This window comes from Ochotona curzoniae, unplaced genomic scaffold (genome assembly GCF_017591425.1).
Source record: "Ochotona curzoniae isolate NIBS_2020 unplaced genomic scaffold, NIBS_Ocur_1.0 patch426, whole genome shotgun sequence".
NCBI lineage: Eukaryota > Metazoa > Chordata > Mammalia > Lagomorpha > Ochotonidae > Ochotona > Ochotona curzoniae.
In genome coordinates this window covers 260,253-273,522 of record NW_024467002.1, presented here as the reverse complement: position 1 = coordinate 273,522, position 13,270 = coordinate 260,253, and the positions used below count along the sequence as shown (strand labels likewise).

General features: G+C 48.8%; 1 protein-coding gene across 2 annotated transcripts; it reads left to right on the top strand.

The window, feature by feature from the left end:
- Window positions 1–626: 626 nt before the first annotated feature.
- Window positions 627–9,973, top strand: LOC121167774 (serpin B9-like). 2 transcript variants are annotated; one of them, XM_040997360.1, is made up of 7 exons: window positions 627–810; window positions 2,056–2,233; window positions 3,794–3,931; window positions 4,303–4,420; window positions 6,429–6,571; window positions 7,944–8,096; window positions 9,193–9,973. In XM_040997360.1, the coding sequence occupies exons 2-7, from the start codon at window positions 2,066–2,068 to the stop codon at window positions 9,598–9,600; spliced, it is 1,128 nt and encodes a 375-aa protein (XP_040853294.1). In that variant the 5' UTR covers window positions 627–810; window positions 2,056–2,065; the 3' UTR covers window positions 9,601–9,973. The 2 variants fall into 2 exon arrangements, with proteins under 2 accessions (XP_040853294.1, XP_040853293.1); XM_040997359.1 differs by having other exon boundaries at window positions 7,941–8,096.
- Window positions 9,974–13,270: the final 3,297 nt, after the last annotated feature.

Sequence of the window (13,270 nt, the reverse complement as noted above, 5' to 3'; positions counted from 1 at the left end):
CAGTGGCTAGGCCAGTGGCCAGAGAGGCCATTGGAGATCGGCTTGGGCACAGTCCATTTGAGAGGTGGTACTGGAAGGGACACTGGCTTTTGTCCAAGCCTCCCATAAAGGGAAAAGTGGGAGACAGACCCACATTGGCCACCTGACTTTCGGGGCCTGGAATGACGAAAGCTAGGTGGAGTTCTCTGCTCCCAAACTCCTCATAGGCCAGCCCAAGGCTTCCTGCCGGCTTGCACCTGCTGCGCCACAACGCTCCGCCTTCCAGGCCGTGTAGGCGCCGCACTGGGTCCCTGCGTCCGCCGGCGTTGCCCCGGCCTCAGGTCGGGCGGGCACTGGGGATCTGAGACCCGGGCGAGCGGAACACTCAGTGCACGGCGGCGGACCCCGTGTCCGCCCGCTACCCGGGGTCTCCGGGGGCCGCCCTCTCGCGGTTCTGCCCGCCGCTTTCGCGGCCCAGAGTACGGGAAATCCCACACGGGGCTGGGGCTGGGCGTGGGCCGCGTGGAAACGAATTAGTGACAGGTGGGCGCGGGGCAGGGCTGAGGTGCGACAGGCTTTAAAACCGCGGGGAACTCGAGGAAGCAGCTGACAGAACAGAGCCGGTGCTGCGGAGGGTCATCTTGGCAGAACAGCTCTTAGTCGGCTCCAGCGGGATTACGCAGCATTGGTCTGGAGGCGGTCCCTCCGCTCCTTTCCTGAGTGCTTATATTAACGCTGGTGGCCAATTGGAGCACTACCGGCTCACCCACCAGTGCAAACTTCCAGGTCGTTAGACCAGCGGTGGGACCGGCGCTCAAGGACAGAACTGCGGTAAGAAGCAGAGCTGGGGAGGAGACGCCAGGTCCCTTGGGAGGGGTTATAGCAGATCTGTAGAGTAAAATGAAGGCGAGCCGCAATTGGCACAGGCTCAGAAGTGGGTGGCTTCGCAAGGCTTTCAGAAAGCTAAGAGAAGGGTGGCTGCAATAGGGGAGGGGGCCAGGTGGAGGGGACATTGTCTAAATAAAAGTAATAAAAGAAGCTTAGAAGCATGTCTATTATGTCGTGGTTGTTGATGATTTTAGATTAATTAATTGATTGGAAGGGCAGAGTTAGGAGGAGATAGAGAGATACACACTGTTCTTGGATCTGCTGCTTCATTTCCCAACTCTCCAGGAGCTCCTTCTGGACCTCACACATGGCTGACAGGGGCCAAAGCACTGGCACCATCTCTGCCCGCTTTCCCAGGACATTAGCAGGAAGCTGGATGCGGAGTGGGGGCAAAGTGGGATGATGGTGTTCAGGCAGTGGCTTAACCACTGCACTGGCACTGTGGCCTCTAAGCTTAGAGCTCAATTTAATGGCATAGGAGGTTGATTTAAGGGGATGGGGCAAAGGCTGCAGAGACAGCCATTCAGGAACGATGCTGCGTGGTTTGTGTGTGTGAGTGTGTGTGCAGCTCTTGCTGTTTGTTCAAGGACAGGGCACGTTTGGGTTTTAGTGAGAGTGAGGACCTGAATCCCAAGGACATGTGGGGCTGGGAGAGGGTCGCCCGAGGGTCCAGCTGTGAGCTAACAGAGCTGCACGTGGCACCCGACTGATCTACTCGCCGCAGTCCTGGCTGCTCTTGCTCACCTTGCCTTGTTTCCCTCGATGCCTTTCTGCCTGGCCATTCTACTGGCCATTCAAGCCTCTCTCCTGCCCAGTCCATGCTCTGGGCTTCAGCTCCCAGATCTGTGTTTCCAGAAGAGCAAGAAAATTGAAAGTGAAACAATGCAGATGCAGGCAGAGTAAGGGTGTCCCTGGAGCTCACTGCTCCTAGCTGTGTCCTGTGTGTCCAGCCATCTGTCTGAGTGGAGGAGCCAGCTGCGGGGGAAGGGGGCTTCTGGAGGTTCTTGGGCTGGCTGCTGAATGAGGTTAGCATCTGCAGGTACTGTTTATGTGCAGAGAAACCCAGTAGATTTCTCTCAGGCTTAAAAGCTCCTGAGCATAGAGATGCAAACCAGGAGTACCTCTCCAACCCTGTGAGCTCGGGCTGCGTCCCAGGCTGTGCTGACGGCCCTCCCTGCTTTGTTCCAGACACTGCAGAATGGACGCCGTTTCTGAAGCCAATGGCAACTTTGCCTTCCGCCTCTTCAAGGAACTCTGTCAAGACAACCCGGACAACAACGTGTTCATCTCTCCCATGAGCATCTCCTCTGCTCTGGCCATGGTCCTCCTGGGTGCAAAGGGCAACACCGCAGCCCAGATGGCGCAGGTAAGCCACCCTGCAGCCCACGGTGGGGCTGGACCACAGCGGCTGCTGCTCCTGCCGCGTGACACAGCACAGGGTGAGTGTCCACACCAACCCCAAGGGGGGCTGTCCACCAGGGAGGGAGGTACCCGGGGGCAGGAAAGAAGGAGCCTCCTCCACTGAGATGGTTTTGGTGAAGGATGGGGTGAAATAAGGAAAAGTGTTTCTCCAATTGTTGACCCTGAAAAGACTGTTGGATTTTTATGCTGCGTCTCATTTTTATTTAGAAAGTGACACTAGAACTTTCTAGAAGCTAAGCTGCTAGCTTCTCTCTCCTTGTAGGGGCAAAGCCTTTGCAGTCATAGCTGCTCACCATTGGGAGGTGAACACCTGCTTCCCAGCCTGTGTCCTCGCTCAGTACGGAGCTGGAGGGACAGAAACCCATGAAGGACCTTCCAGGGTTGGGCTCGAGGCCTCTGACAAAGACCAAGGCACTTGTTCCTTGTGTGCTCCAGATGTTCTGGGAGCATCTGGAGACGGCTCCAGGGCCAGTCCTAGTGCCCAGGACTCCCAGTGTGTGCAGAGCCCAAGGAGACACTGCCAGCGCCATCCTGTCCACGCACTCTCCTTGGGGCAGTGTGGCTCCTGCATTGAGCAGGACTTTCTCTCCCCCGGGTGGATGGCTCCCAGTAGGCTTGCTCATTCTAACCCTGCCCCCTCCTGTGTGTGAGAGAGGAGGTTGAAGACTTTCTGTGGCCCAATGCTGCTTTTTCTCTGTGTGTGAGAAACACTCCTCTCCTGAGGATTTCTATGCTCAGTCTTGGGAACTGCATCCCTCGCCCAACACCCTTTTTGCTTTTGAAGATGCCCCTGATGGCTGCATTTCTGCCCAGTTTTGGTACTCCCACCTCTGTCTTCATGGGTGTGCGTTAGAGGCGAGCTTTGCTCCTGGAGGGGGGCAGTGTCTAGGAGCCCTTTGCTGGACCTCTCTGCCCTTGTCTTCTTTGCTGTTCCCGTCCCTTCCCCTAAATCCGGACAAAACAAAACAGAAGCCAAGGAACTCTGTGCTGGTGGCAGGGCCAGTTCTTTCTCTGCCTCGGTTTCCACTGTCTCTGCCTGGGCTGGCCACTCCTCTCCTATGCCCAGCGGTGTCAGTTCTCCAGGATGCACCAAGTGGTCATTTACAACAGAAACAGCCTCCTCTCAGGGTAGTAGTTTTTAGGAGATATGTTTTATTTTTATTTGAAAGTTACAGAGGGAAGGAGACACAGAGAGAGAGAGAGAGAGAGATCTTGCATCCACTGGTTCACCATCCAAATGATCGCAGTAGCTAGAGCTGAGCAGATGCAAAGCTAGGAGTCTTTGCTTTGGTGCAAGGATCCTGTGATCTTGGAGCATCCTCTGCTGTTTCCCAGCTGAATCAGAAGTGGAGCCGCTGGGACATGAACCAGTGCCCCTAAGGCATGCTGTTGCCATGGGCAGAGGCTTGCCTACTGAGCCATGTCGCTGGCCTTAAGGAATGATCCTTTGGAACACAGCAGACCCAGGAGCACTGAGGTCACCTGGAAGGGTTTCTCTCTGCAGGCACTTTCTTTGAGCACAGGGGAAGACGCGCACCAGGGCTTCCAGTCACTTCTCACCCATGTCAACAGGCCGGATGCGCAGTACCTGCTTAGAACTGCCAACAGGCTCTTCGGAGAAAAGACCTGTGAATTCCTCTCTGTAAGTTGAATCAGAACCCTCAGTCGTATTCAAAACACCTGGTGACCTAGAGACTGGGATAAAGTCCTTAGAGAACCTGGGAAACTGACAGTGACATTTTAAAATAAAGACTAGGATTGTACAGCTGCACCTTGCCTTGTTTACAATCGGCCCTTTCTGAAGCTCCTGTATTGATCCCTGCTCATTCCAGGCGCAGGCCGTGTCTAGTTACAAACTGGATGTTTTCACAGCTGGTGGACTGAGATGGGATCACCATGGAAAGATGCGTTTTCCCGTTTTAACTCAAGGGTGAATGCAAACTCCGAATTCGGGGGAGCTTGCTGGCACCTCCTGTAGCCAGGCAGCCTCACTGAAGGCTTTCCTCTCTGCAGTCGTTCAAGGACGCCTGTGTTCAGTTCTACCACGCGGAGCTGGAGCAGCTTTCCTTTGCCCAGGCTGCAGAGAAGTCCAGGAAACACATCAACGCGTGGGTCTCCAAGAAGACAGAAGGTCAGAGGACGCGTTCCTGTGCTCTGCTCCCCTCCCTGCCTCCACCCTCTCCTCCTGTGCCCACCAACCCACCCACCTCCTCCTCCCTCTCCTCCTGTGCCCGCCATCCCATCCCCACAAATCTCCTCCCTCTCCTCCTGTGCCCACCAACCCACCCACCCATCTCCTCCCTCTCCTCCTGTGCCCGCCAACCCACCCACAAATCTCCTCCCTCTCCTCCTATGCCCAGCAACCCACCCACCCATCTCCTCCCTCTCCTCCTGTGCCCATCATCCCACCCACCCATCTCCTCCCTCTCCTCCTGTGCCCGCCAACCCACCCCACCCATCTCCTCCCTCTCCTCCTGTGCCCATCATCCCACCCCCACCCATCTCCTCCCTCTTCTCCTGTGCCTGCCAACCCACCCCACCCATCTCCTCCCTCTCCTCCTGTGCCCGCCAACCCACCCCACCCATCTCCTCCCTCTCCTCCTGTGCCCATCATCCCACCCACCCATCTCCTCTGATTTCAGTGCTGTTTCCCATTGACACAGAGATCATGACTGACTCCACCTTGCCTTATGATTGGGACCTTAGTGGACCCATAAAGTTTCCTGGCACACACTCAGGTGTTCGACAATAGAACCTTGCTTTGCATTTCCAAGGACTAAAGTGGCTACACAAACATCAAACCCTCCTTCGGGTGGGTTTCTAACTTAACAATGTGGAGTACAGCCTACTGTTCCTGGCCTGTGAGGTGCACCTGTCAGGTGATGCCACTGTGTCTATGAGGGGGAGACTGCTGGGCACCTGCCTGCTGGGCCATGCCCTTTGGCTTCCTCTTCTAGATTCCCTGGGGTCTCCACCACCGGGGTCTTCACACAGGGCAGTCACTTCTGCTTCTGTTTACCTTCCCTTTGCACCCTGTGACTAGACTTGGCAAGCCTAGACTTGACTGGTCCAGTCCAGACCCTGTCTCAGGCCCAATATACTCCAAAGATGGAAGGAGCTCCATCTGGACTTGAACCTTCTTCCTGTGTCTCAAAGAGCAGCCTGTCCTAACATGCCCTAGGGCTCATGGTGGCTTGAAGTCTGAGCCATTCAGATGCCTCTGTACTAAAGGAGCATGGGCGGTCTCCTTTCTGCTTGAACTGCCTGGCCCACTTAAGCCCCCTGGAGGCAGTGAATTAGCAAGGATGTTGTTTGTTATGGAAAAGGTTCCTCTTGAGCCTGGGGAGGAAGGGACTTTAAGTTGTTTCACTGTTTTCTTTAGGAGTGCCTGGGGCATTGTTTAGGGTTCCAGGGGTTGCCTCCATCTCCCCCCCCTCCTGTTCCTGCTGCCAGGTTTTGCTCCTTGCAGCTTTCACCCCAGCTACTCTGGCGCTTCCACAAGCAGGTGTAGAATTTAGAACTGTGTGTTTCAGCAAGGCATGTGATCAGGCGCTCTGTAACCACATGGAGCAATTGTGGCCCTTTTGTCTAGAGTCTGATTCCTGACTGTCTTGCTGTCAGTCCAGCTGGAGGTCGTAGAAGTCCTCCACCATCCTCAGCATGGTGAAAGTTCATGAAGTGTCTACCGTAATGAGTATCACTCACATGTGGTTTTCAGTTCTGCATGGAACAATCCAATTTCTTCTCTTGGAAGGCAAACGCTCTGGGAATTTTATTAATTAATTTATGTTCATTTTATTTGAGAGATAGGAGACAGAGAGCTTTTCATTCACTGGTTTACTTGCCGAATTCACTCAACAGCAAGTCCAAAATTGGGAGTCTATAGCTGGATCCAGGACTCTCACAAGGGCTGCAAGGTCCCAAGCACTTGCCTCCCGCATATTCCCACCTAGGGCTGGGGAGCAGAGCTGAGATTCAAGCCACACACCATCGGAGAAGCGTTGCTGCTAATGGCCATTTGAAGTACCAGCGAACACAGAATGTTTGGTTCTCGATTAATAGTTTAACCTGCGGCAATGTATTTTATTCGTCACACACTTATGCAAAGGAGTTGAATGTAGTTTTTCTTTTCTCGACAGGTAAAATTAATGAGCTGTTGCCAGCCGGTGCCATTGGTGTTGAAACCAAGCTGGTTCTTGTCAATGCTATTTACTTCAAAGGACGGTGGGACAGTTTGTTTTACAAAACTTGCACAAAGGAAATGCCTTTCAAGATTAACCAGGTAGGCAGAAACCTTCGAAAAATAAAATAGAGATCAGGCTATGATGAAATTGAATAAAAAGTTTCTTTCTTTCTTTCTTTCTTTTTTTTTTTTACGAAACATTGATGACTGGGTTAGAAATAGTTTGAAATGTAGAGTATTTTTAATGAGTTTATAGAGTCCATAAAAAAAGTTTAGGAAACAGCAATGTTTTCTGCCTATATTTTTGCATATTTTGTTACATCTCTGCTGTTGCTGGAGTTTCTCACAGAATCGTTAAACGCACCTAATACTGGAAACTAAAGATTTTCCTTTAAAATTGCTTCTTGAGACCATCAGAATTATAATAACTGAACTGAAATGCACGAAGACCTGTGTGGTTCTGTACAGATGGTCCTCCACATGCAATAGCCTGACTTCATTATTTTTTGGTGTCAGGATGGGTTAGAGGACTGTCACACCTTTGACAACCAACTTCTGTTGCAAGACAACTTCTGGAAGGGTCTTCCAGTCACACTCTTCTGAAACTAAGTTCATCCTCCTTTGTTAAATGTCTTCTGACTTGATTGAAATATTCTATACCAAATTTCATTTTATTACATTGTTTTCTTAAACTGGCTGAACTTACTTTAAATGAGGAAAATGTGACTTCCTTTGAAAAATGCAAAGTGTCACATTTAAGAAGACCCTATGTATGCATTTGTTTGAAAAAACAGAGAGAGGACCCATCTGCTGACTCACTCCCTTTTGACACAGCTCCCCAGGAGCTGAAGCAGGCTAAAGCTGGGCGGCAGGATCTCAACAACCCAGTCACTTGAGCTCTCACGTGTGTCCCCCGGGTGTGCACGAGCAGGAAGCTGGAGTTGGGAGCTAGGCCAGGACTTGGGCACAGGTGCTGGAATGTGGATGTGGTATGTTGCAGTCAGCTGAATGCCGGCCCCCAGAGCAGCACATTTTATGTTGGTGAATCAAGCTTCTTATGGCTCAGCCTAGTGCTGTATCTGCTCTCATAGGATGACCTATAACGAGAGAAGGAGCCAGATGACATCCTGTTAAGTTCTAACTGGAGGACACTGCCAAATGTTCATGGAAAATGAAAGTCAAAGCGGAGTTTATTCTAGCACAAACATTTGAGACATTTTTTCATAACACACATCTTTCATGAACTTCTTGGAAGACTCCTCACATACACAAATTTAAAAAAGAATCTGTGACCACATAAACATTTTCATTTGATTTCCCTTAACCCTTTTGAGGTTCCCTTGCATTGTTTCTATCATGGCACCGAAAAATTCCTGACATCGGTTGCAGTTGGTTGGGAAATTTTCCTTGCCTCTTTCAGCAATCAGTTTTAAAATTCCAGGCTTAAAAATCTCTTCGTTTCCACCAGAAGGAGCAAAGGCCAGTGCAGATGATGTATCAGGATTCCACGTTGAAAACCTCCTACATCAAGGAGGTGCAGGCGCAGGTGCTGGAGCTGCCCTACGAGGGGGAGGAGTTGAGCATGATTGTTCTACTTCCGGATAACGGTGTGGATCTCAGTGTGGTAAGATGGGAGGCCTTGAGCTGCTTCCTGTTCTCCATTTCTGCTGGAAAAATCCAGGGTGCCCTCCATGTCATCCTGTGATCTTTCTAACAACTTCAGCATGCCTTTTCCACTTTGGAGCTGGTGGCCAAGTGCTTAGATCTGGGCTCTAACTTCTGTTCACATGGAGTTATTTCATGACTCTCTAGGTGTCCTTGCTGAGTGGCTCAGTACATCTTGGTCTGTTTTCTCACAGATAGAATGGGTCTGATGGTAGGGTCTACTTGACAGGGTTATTTAAGCAAATGAGGTGGGAGTAATTCAGGCGTAGCACAGTGACAAGGATCACACCACACCAGCTACTTAATACAGTAGCCGTTGCTATCGGCATTATGTTTTAAAATCCAATGGCTAAAAGTGGGGAATGAAACAGTGCTATGCTTTGTTCCAGCATTCAGGGAGAAGTGTGGCTGTCAGGGAAGTGTGAGGGTCAGTGCTCAAGGTGAAGAGAGACAGCCCCATCTGGCACATCGCTGCCACGCTTGCTTCACACCAGCCTTGGTGTCTAGTCTTACCTGAATGGCTGGCACTGGGATGCCCATAACTCCAGGGGTTTGTCCACCTCCCTCTGACTCCAGAAGCCATGCCTAACCCCAACCAGGGGAAGATTTCTCTCCTGGGATGGCTCATCCTGACAGCCCTTTCTTCCCTAAAGTTTTTTTTTTTTTCCTGACCAGCAGTGGTTTGTTATCTTCAAAACCAAGCATTATTAAAAACAGAACAATACTGGGGCAGGTACTGACAGATGTCAGAGTGAAAAGTGTCTCAGAAAAGTGGGTAAAAAGAGGACAGCCTCCACCGCTGGCTTGCACCGCGTGTGTCTCTCCCTCGCCTGTTAAGGAAGCCATGAATGGAATAATAGCACGAGAGATGTAGGACAAGAGGTGGGGCTCATGAGCTTCTCGGCAGATGAGGCGGGGCGAGGGCGGTGGGGAGCAAACCCAATGGGTATAAAAGACACAGTGCATCAGGAGGAAGAAGGGGACTGACTGGGCAAGCATGCGCTTGTAGACAGTCACTGCACTCTGAACCTGCAAGTCAAATTTGGATCTTTCAGGTGGAGAAGAATCTCACTTTTGAGAAGTTCACAGCTTGGACAAAGCCGGAGTGCATGAGGAGTACTGAAGTGGAAGTGTTGCTTCCGAAGTTTAAACTGCAGGAGGAGTACCACATGGAGTCGGTGCTTCAGCAGTTGGGAATGGCAGATGTCTTCCAGCAGGGCAAGGCCGACCTGTCAGCCATGTCAGCGGAGACAGACGTGTGCTTGTCTAAGTTTGTGCACAAGAGTTTCATCGAGCTGAGTGAAGAAGGCACAGAGGCTGCTGCGGCAAGTTCTGCCGTCCTGGCTCTCGAATGCATGGAATATGGGGGACTCGAGTTTCGTGCTGACCACCCCTTCCTTTTTTTCATCAGGCACAACAGAACCAACAGCCTTCTGTTCTGTGGCCGGTTCTCATCTCCATAAGGGGTGCACGTCCCGTGCCTGAGAGAATACGCCTCTCTGTGTGTCTCTCTACATTCTCCTTTACGCTGCATGCCAGCGGGCCAGCCAAGTGCAGACATGGGCAGATTCCACCTAAACAATCTCATGGTGCTGCATACTCAGCACTTCCCATGTTGGACACTCACTTAACTCCAATTAATCAACCACGTCATATGGATTGCCTATATTTAGGACATGGACCAAATTCCAAAGAACAGCATGTAAAGTTTTCCCAGGTGGCTCTAAGCGTGTTTCTCACTCATTGCACATACAATTCATTCTCATCAAGTTGTGCTTTCTTGGGACTTCACGCTTACTGTAACCTCTCTCAGTAGCAATAAATGCTGTTAGATATCATTGTTACTATTTTATAGTTTTCCTGATACTTTTAATTTGTAAAAAAAAAATACACTTCTTTGACACACATTTTAATTTTGTTTTACTTTCACGATCACCCAGTAGGGGTAAACATTGCACTAACTGCTGTTGAAGTCCCGTTGATCTCTTTTTGCCTTTGTCGTTCATATTTTAATATCATATCATGGCTGACAACATATTGCCAAACCCAATGTTATGAATAAGAAAAAAAAAAAAGACTTTGTCATCTTTTGAAGACCATACTCAACTTACGTAGTATTTATGAACACCAGATTGGACTAACTGATGTGCTTAAATTTATCGTTTGATTGATGTCATTGTACCCCTCCACCTCCAATCCAGATGGTAAAAAGTTCATTCAGCATGTCAAGGTCAGGGAGAATGTTCTCATTTTGTCCACATAACCAGCTATACTTCAGGTTTTCACTGCACGTAGAGGGCACCGCTGTCATGGCAATTGCTGTGTGACAATCCTTAAACTCAACTGCACTTTCTCATCAAGGATTTATATTTATCTGACGTGTTGATATCCTACTTCTGGTGCAATTATATGTAATGCAGTTATGCATGAGCTCTGTAACTTTTTGAATTATGACATTTAACCAAGTTGATTGTATTCTCCTGGTGATTTTTTTCTTAGTGAGGTAACACTCATGTAACATAGGATTAATTATTTTAAAGCAAACAGTTCAGTGTTCCCCTAAATTTTTGTAGTGTCAAAAGGAAACTCAGTACCCATTAAGAAATGGTTCCTTGGTTCTCCCCACTCCTGCCCCTGGGAACTACCAATCTGTTTTCTCTATAGATTACTCATAATGGAAATTTCACCTAAAATGTATTATATAATATTTGACCTTCTGTGCTTGGCTTTTTTCACTCAGTGTAGTAGTTTCGATGCTCACTTATGCACTAGTATGTGTCAGTACTTTATTCCTCTTTGTGGCCAAATAATATTCCACGACATAGTAACAGCGCAGTTTATCCTTCATCCACCGATGGGGATTTGGGTTGTTTTCCTTTTCTGGCAGTGTGTGACCAGTGTTACTATGAATATTCATGCACACTTGGCTACCTGTTTTCCATTCTTCTGGATACGTACCCAGGTATGAAACTGCCAACTCATACTAGTTCTATGTAACTTTCTGAGGGTTAGGCAGGGTATTTTCTGCAGTGATCAAACCATGGAACGTGTCCACCAGCAGCAAATGTGCATTCCAGTTGCTCCATACCCTTCCAATTTTTGTATTCGCTTCCCATATGGCTGCAATGGCTGGGGCTGGGTCAAGCTAAAGCCAGGAACCAGGAGCTTCTTCTGAATCTCCCATGTGCGTGCTGGGGTATAAGCAGTTGGGCCATCCTCCACTGCTTTCCCAGGCGCGTTAACAGAGAGCTGGATCAGAACTGGAGCAGCAGGGACTTGAACCTGCATTATATGGGACTGCAGCACTACGTGTGACATCTTAACCCACTATGCCACAGCGTCAGTCCCCTCACGGTGTTTTTGATCTGCTTGTCTCAATGAAAAGAAACTAAGATCTTTACACACGCTGATTGGCCATTCCCATATTGTAGGACAAATGTCTATCAAACTCTTTGCCCAATATTTAAAATTGGGTCCTATTTGTTAAGGTTTCTTTAAGTATTGTGAATAATGGATCCCTATAAGAGATACCATTGGTAAAATTCTCTCCTGTTGTCTTTTCACCTTATTGATAATACTCTTGGTTTCATAAAAGCTTTGTGAATTTCAGCAAAGTGTAGTTTATCTCTTTTTGTCTTTGTTGCTCATACTTTTAATATTATGGCTAACAACATATTGCCAACATATTTTCTTCTCAGGTTTTTATGGATTGGCTGTCATTTTGCTTTTTGATCCATTAGTTTTTGTAAATAATGTGAGGTGGGATCCAATTGAACTCTTTTGCATGTGGTTATCTGCATGTACTAGCACCTGTAACTGTTTTGGATAGTGAAAGAAAGAAAGAAAGAAAGAAAGAAAGAAAGAAAGAAAGAAAGAAAGAAAGAAAGAAAGAAAGAAAGAAAGAAAGAAAGAAAGAAAGAAAGAAAGAAAGAAAGAAAGAAAGAAAGAAAGAAAGAAAGAAAGAAAGAAAGAAAGAAAGAAAGAAAGAAAGAAAGAAAGAAAGAAAGAAAGAAAGAAAGAAAGAAAAGTATGGAGCCAGCATGGTGTAATTAACTAAACCTCCGTCTGTGGTTGCGGCATCCCATCTTGACACCGGTTCGAGTCCTAGGTGCACCACTTCCGATCCAGCTCCCTTCTAATTACCTGGGAAAGCAACGGAGGATGGTCCAAGATTCTGGGCCCCTTCAGCCATGTGGGAGACTTGGAAAAAACTCAACAATGGATATATCAGCAATGACTCAACACACTAGGATATACAAAGAACTCCTAAAACCAAACAGAATAAGGTAGCAAACTGGCAGTCAGGGAAGTAGAGTTAAAATGCCATGACATAGTGTCCCACACCAGCGGCTAGGTGTCTGACAGGTCAAGAAGAGGAACACTACTCAGTATCAACAGGAGACTGAGGGCACAGATCAGGAGAATGTGGCGTGCCCTTGGGAGCACGGCGTGGGAGTTAGAAAGAACAAACTCCCTGTGGGAGGATGTGGCCGAGTCAGACAGCCAACGGACAGAGAGGGACCAGTACTGCGGTCCACACCTTGATGTGAGTTATAACCCCCGACAGCACGGCGCACTAAACAAGATTGTCCACCTGCCGCGCTTCTTTTACTGTTGAGAACTTTTTCAGGATTGGATTTTCTCTTATGGATGGTGCTTTTTCTGTTAGGGTGTCAGTTCTCCTAATTTCAGCATTGCTCTAGTAAAGGCAGGAGCCCTCTCATAGGTCTTATGTAGCTGCCTTCTCAATTTTATTATTGGTTCACTGATAAACGGGAGTCTATCCGAGTCTTACTCCCTGGAATCCCGTCTAGATTCCTTGTGATTTCCGGCAGGACTTGCAGTCCCAGGATTGATTTTCCCCAGCGTTTTGCCAGCAGAGCCTCGCAGGACAAGGGCAGCCCAGGTGCCCAGATCCTGAAGCGAGTGTGGCTGTGGCCAGGCAGCAGAGATACCCAAGGTGGGCTTGTAGTGGGAGCAAGACCAAAGTACTATTCCATCCCCCTAATGCTGCGCTGAGCTACAAGGGGGCCGCTTTTCTTTCATTTTTCTTCCCTTCTTCTTCTGAACGGTGCTGCGGAGAGATGGTTCTTTCAGTTTCTGTTTTGCCTGAAACACCGACAGCGTGCATGC